This window comes from Egretta garzetta, unplaced genomic scaffold (genome assembly GCF_000687185.1).
Source record: "Egretta garzetta isolate BGI_Z169 unplaced genomic scaffold, ASM68718v1 scaffold360, whole genome shotgun sequence".
In the NCBI taxonomy this organism is placed as follows: domain Eukaryota; kingdom Metazoa; phylum Chordata; class Aves; order Pelecaniformes; family Ardeidae; genus Egretta; species Egretta garzetta.
In genome coordinates, this window is record NW_009258261.1 from 1294066 (window position 1) to 1300611 (window position 6546).

At 39.5% G+C, this 6546-nt stretch overlaps 1 protein-coding gene across 1 annotated transcript in view; it reads left to right on the top strand.

Moving 5' to 3' along the window:
• The window catches only part of LOC104129380 (WD repeat containing planar cell polarity effector), a 107223-nt gene that overhangs the window by 38827 nt on the left and 61850 nt on the right, over nt 1–6546 (top strand). Inside the window, 1 exon segment of the mRNA XM_035895310.1 lies at nt 1474–1597. Coding sequence (XP_035751203.1) covers nt 1474–1597 — 124 coding nt within the window.

A 6546-nucleotide genomic window follows, 5' to 3' on the forward strand; every position in this document is an offset into this window, starting at 1 on the left:
TTATTCTATTTGAATCTTAACAAATTTGACATGGTAATTTGTTTGCTTTTTTATTAGCAAAACCCAGTGGGGCCTTTTATTTATAGCGATGGGGCAGTTATCTCTGAGATCTTTATTCTGCCTTCAAGATCAAGCTGGGCTATCTAATGAATCTATAACTGTGCTAGTAGTTACTTGTATTCCACGTACGTTGAAATATTTTAGAAGTACAAAACATGCTGTCAAGAAAACAGCAAGAGAGTATGGCTTGTTTTTGCAAAGGTACTGCTGTATTCAATTTTAATCTAAATTGACTGCTGCTTTGAAAGAAAATACCTTTAAAGTTCAACTTATCTCACTGTCTAGATTTAAGATAACACAAAACCTAATTTACTAATAGTTTGCCTGTGTTCCTAACACAGTACTATTAGCACATTTAGTGCTATCAAGCCTAATAAAATAAAATGTAACTATGTTTGGAAATTATCACTAAATACAGAAATAGCTAGTTCAAACAAGCATTAATAACAGAAAATCAATGAGATTTTATCTGCCTAATGAGACAATAGGTTATATTTTGCTTTTAAAGCCCACACAAATTCTGATTAGCAGTGGCAGTTTGCACATTCGCTCTGAAAGGAGAACCTATATAGCAAATATATAGCAAATTCTCCCTGTTCTGCCTATAAGGACTTGTACTACATATTAACTCTCAAGTAGAAGTCACATAACATAAATATTATTGATCATTAAGTTTCCTTTCAGCTAAGCATGTGAGACACAAACGTATACTGTGTATTTTCTTGTATTATTTATAATTTTGTATTAAAAACATGTAGAAAAATGCCTAAGAGCTCCCACTGTGGAGTGTAGCAGTCAGAAGGTATTTAAAGCAGAAAGAACTTCTGTAACAAAAAGGGGGGTTTTTTATTGGTTACGAGGGAGGTTATCCTGTTTCCCACCACTACATGCTATAGGAGAGCCAAACCCTCAGGGTTTCTAGACCCTTTTATTTGAAGTTTTTATAGAACTGTGGGCTGAAGGAGGTTCCTTAGACCTCAGGACCATCACAAGAAGGGTTCTGTCACCCACTGACCTAACACAATAATCCTTGCAAAACTGAACTTTCTTGGGTTTTGCCTAGGAGGACAAAGACAATTTGAGCTAATGGAGAGCTGATCTCTACTGGACAAACTTGTTCAAACTGTATTACTCTTATGAGTCACTTTTAATTGTACTCTGCTGGTGAGAACTTGATGTGTTATAGACTTCTTTTGACAGCTTTTGTTGCTCAAAGTCATTGTCAACTCTGCCTCAGAGTGAAAGTTGATATGCACATTTGTGTTTGTACAATCTGTCATATTTTAATTTCACCTCTCCTACAACAACATCGCATTTCATCAGTGTTTGAGGAATTTGACTGCAAACATGAGCAACCAGTTGTAATTGAAACAGTTTCACTTGTTTCATTGCTGCTGTGTTTGAACTCCACAGCACAGCTTGAGGCAAGCCTTGGAACCTTTTATGCTCCAACAAGACCCCTCTTGGATACAACCGTGCGGGAGTACAGGGACCCAATCAGCAGATATGCAAGAAGGTTCTTCCACCACCTGCTCAGGTGAATGACAGTTTCAACTTATATCAACTTAAAATTAATTGCATATTTCAATAACTACCTACTTTAATGTGGTTAACATTTTCCAAGAGGACCACCCCTGAAAAAAATGCATTCATTGTTACTGTTTGTTTAACTTGCACTTCATTCCTTTCAAGTACAGTATTGCAGATAAAATGTTATTCAGAGCCCTTCTATCATCAATACACTTAAAATGAATCACCCTTTCCCTTTTAGCTTGATAGAAAAAAGATAGCATGGTTCTGAGAGATTTATATTCACCAACTGCTTGCAGATTAACTACTGAAGCAGCTTACAAACTTGGAGAAAACACCAACTTTAAACAGATGCTAAAACGCAAATGAACAGTGCATGGTCCAAGACATTTTTTTGTCTTTGCAACACTGAAATCTGAGCATTTTGTTGTTCTCATCCTCAGAGTTATCATATGAAAACTCATATAACAGTAATTTTCGGTGAATTTTCAGTGCCATTAAAATAAGAGGAGAAAATGAAGTGTTGCATTTGTCTGTAAATTATATGACATTAGAATAGCCATAATACCAAATTCAGCTAGAATTTATAGTGCATTGGTTTATTGCTATATTTTTGCTTCATAATAAATTAGTAGCCTAAATTTCAGGCAGTTATAAATAGCAATATTAGGCAGTTTAACCTGTTCATCTGTTCAACCACAAATACAGCTGAAACATTCCCTCTGAGAATTATCCAGTGGGTGAAAATAAGGCAAAATTACCTTCTGAACGATGCAATGTTTGTAACATATTGTTGAGGAGTGTAGATGGACATAGTGAGAAGATTTGCAATGCACCCTTTTTTGGTGATTCATCCAAACGATATACATTGTCTGCATATGCAAAGCTAGGAACTGCAAGTTACTTCGATAGTACAGTTTGTGCTTGTTTCAAATCTTAAAGAGAAATACTTCATACTGTCTTCTCTGTTTTGAATCTGAATAGGATCATCTTTCTGCTAAACAGGTCCATTCCAATGGGGAAATTATTCTAAGTAGAAGAATGCTCCAAATATCTGCATAATATGCACGAGCCTTTCACTGGAGTTTTCTTAATAGATGTGGCCACAATAGTGGGTACAAACTCTGCTTTTGCCTTTCTCCTAGAAACCAGCAGGGAAGATCTGTTGCTGCAGTGGCTGTGGGCCAGTTGCCTGCAGAGGACAGATGCAGAAAGAATGCCTCAGAGATTGCTGAGAGGTGTAACTATAGTGCTCTTACATCTGCAAGAGAAAGGTGTATTCCCTCTGACTCAGGATTTGCTTCCAAATCCTAGCAGGCATGCAGAGGCATGGGGCCCTGGCTAAGCTTTCAGCCCTTGGGGCTGCTGAACACAGCTGAAACACTGACTCAATCCCCCAGCAAACAAGAAGCTTCGGTGTCAGAAAGCTGCCCGGACAGTGTGGGGCACAGACAGGAGGTGGGTAGGAGAGTTTCCCCATGTCTTACCTGCCCTATAAAGCAGCCCTTGAACAATCTACTGTTGTGGCAGTATTTGGAACAAATGTGTGTTATTTTGCTATTTCCCTATTGTCAAAGGGATTTGTATTCAACTGAATCAAAGTGATAGGATCATGTGATTGCTGCAGAACAGATGGTAATGCTTAAAGCTTATCTGAGAAGACATAATCTAAGTACAAAATGAAATGTTCAAAAATGGGAGATTTATCTGATAGAAAGCAAGGAAATTATGTCCAGAGCTGATCTTTATTGTATTAAAGTGGCTGTGCCTTAATTGGTGTTTATTTCCTTTTAGATGTTTTCTTAAGTGACTAGAATGATTTGAATGTAGGCCAAGCAGAGAGTACTACAGATGTGTTGGAGGAATGGTAAACCATGGTTCTGGGTGAGAGAATGCCATCTAGGCATGATGCAATGTGTAGGAGAATCATAGGGAGGCACAATGCTCACTAATTCTTTCAGGGAAGTGAAAGTTGCAGCTGCTGCTATTACACCCATCTGAGAGGAGCCAGCAAGGCAAGCCACTTCAGCCAGCCTGCATTTACAACTGTAGGTTCAGAACAGGAAGAAAAGTGAGGAGAGTATTCATCACATCTTGAATACTGTGTTCAGTTTTGGGCCCCTCACTGCAAGAAGGACATTGAGGGGCTGGAGCGTGTCCAGAGAAGGGGAAGGAAGCTGGTGAGGGGTCTGGAGCACCAGTCTGATGAGGAGTGGTTGAGGGACCCGGAGTTGTTCAGCCTGGAGAAGAGGAGGCTGAGGGGAGACCTTATTGCCCCCTACAACTGCCTGAGAGGAGGCTGTAGCCAGGTGTGTGTTGGTCTCTTCTCCCAGGTAACGGGTGACAGGATGAGAGGAAATGGCCTCAAGTTGTATCAGGGGAGGTTTGGATTGGATATCAGGAAAAATTTCTTTCCTGAAAGAGTGGTCAAGCATTGGAACAGGCTGCCCAGACAGGTGGTGGAGTCACCATCCCTGGAGGTGTTCAAAAAATGTGCAGACGTGGCACTTTGGGACATGGTTGATGGTTGGACTTGATGATCTTGGAGGTCTTTTCCAATCTGTACGATTCTGTGAGAGAATTATGCTCTTGCCTTTTCAGGTCACCATATTATGCCCATGAGGACACTGAAATTGGAGTAGTCTTCCCACTATGTCTTTGTCAGAGACAGCAACTGTATCTGGGCGTCAGGAAGGCTACATTTTAAGTCAATTATATGCTCCCTATCTCAATCTTTGTTATTTGATTTATTCAATTTTTTTTACCCTTATTCATTTAGCATTAAATACTTGCAGGCTAGTTAACAAATCTCTTTGGAGTAAGTTTGTGTTACTGGAGATGTGTCTGCATGACCAAACAAGAAGACTTGAATGCAGATGCACTGTAAACTGTCAATGCCAACTTGATGCAACACTGGGGAACATTTGCTACTCTCTTGTTAGCATGAAGAGACAAAAGCAAAGTGATCACTTTGTACCCTGTTGCAGCAAGAAGTGGAGCTAAAGCACACAGGGAGAAACTCAGAAGTGGGGTCGGAAGAGTGAGGAGAGTGGAGTCCAGGAGCATTAGTAGAAAACAAAGAATTGGGGTCAGAGGACTAAAGGCAATGATGGGGACATACAGAGTCCTGCAAAAGGGCAGAGTGGGAGTAGAGAGTGAAATGGGGGAAGAAAGCTTAGGATATGTGTGGTGGGCTACAGAGGAGACCAGACACATAAGGGATGGACAGGGAAGGGCGGAGCCTTTCATACAAGATTAAAATACTAAAACACTTAAATATGTCTAGATCTAAATCTGAAAAATGTTCATGTAAACAAAAGTTTTCACCCCCCCTCTCCAGCTTTCCTTTGAATGCCCCACCAATCTGCCTTAAGCCTTTTCTAGAAGGACCCGCTCTTGGGAGAGAAATATTAATTCATTCTACATGCTGAGACAATCTTTGACCTGCCTGCTGAGTCTGCCAAAAAGGTGCCAGTTATTGTTGTACTTTTTAAGATGTGAGTGTCTGCATTTACTAGAATTGAGAAATACAGTTACCTTTTCAGAAAGGCTATCCTCACCTAGTAATAATCATGTGCCAGTGATTTTAATCTTTACTGTAGGCTGAAAGGTTGTATATCCAGTTGCAAATAACTGGAGACATCCATTTTCACATTATCAGTGAGATTATAGGCTAACTGTTTTTCTACCATCTAAGAGATCAGTTTCCAGAAAACACTGAACGCTGTGATGGTAGGTTCCCTCTTTTAGGTATCAGGCTCTTTAGAAAGAAGATGCTCCATCATTACTGGCTGTATGGCAAATATGGGTTAGAAAATGGTACTGCAACCTGAGATGGGCCAAAGAACACTGACAGCGTGATTGAAACGGATCACAATTAGAAGAAAGGAAAATGCCTTGCAACATATTTGATGGAGCCCTGTTATTTGTATCTGTTGTTATAAAAGCTAAGTTCTTAAATTTGCAAACCATGCAGCATCTTCAGCTTCCACGAAAATAGAAGCTTAGAGCTTTGCAGGTATAGGCCCTGAATAGAGAATATGGAATACCTCCAAAACCAGGCGTTCAGTATACAAAATTAAAATTAAAGGCCTCTTAATTATATGCCAGGGATCCATTACAACAGGATTTATGGAATGAATAATTATTTTCACTTTAAATTCTTATCTATAATTAAAAAATACAGGAACTGAATTACAAGTATAGAAATGTATCTTAGGTGTTCCTTGCCACTTGAGTAGCACTCTGGTATTTTATTATGATGTCACTGCTTATAATAATATAATGCATTATATCATTATGTAAAATGTTGAGCAGAGGTGGATTTATTAGGAAGCCTTGGGGAGCTGTAACCTTCTTGCCCCCACCCTTTTGTTGAGCGCTGCCTACTAAGTGTATTTGTGTAATGGGGGAGTGGCTGGACAAGCTCCTGCCTCTGTATAACAGCCTCATGTAGCCGTGTACAGAACATGGAATGGGATGGAATAGTTTTTCACTCGTTAACTATGGCATCGCTGACTCATGGCTTTGCTTCTCTCTGATCAAGCATTTGTAAATTGTACTTGTCATATTTTCTAATGCATGAAATTATCTTGTTTGTTTGACACACATGCAGAGGCACAAACACACGCCTGCTCTGTTTTGTTCAAATTTTTCTGTCTCTCTCAGAGAGACAGTGAGAAAGTAACGTAGCGTGAGCCAGAGGTAAAGGCTGGACTGGAAAGTAAATTCTGAAATGCAGCTCAGGAGTTGTGGAATTAGAATGCAGCCACAGCTCTGTGTTTGTGCTGTGCTCTGTCCTCCTTTGTACTTCTGTTCTTGTGTTTGTGAATACACAGTTTAAGGATCTTTTTGCTTTTTTTTTTTACATGTAAAAATACTAAGATTCAAAACCATTTGGACCTTTCCATCTGATAATTCCATTAAGAGAATGTAATTGGGTTTTTTCCCATAGTA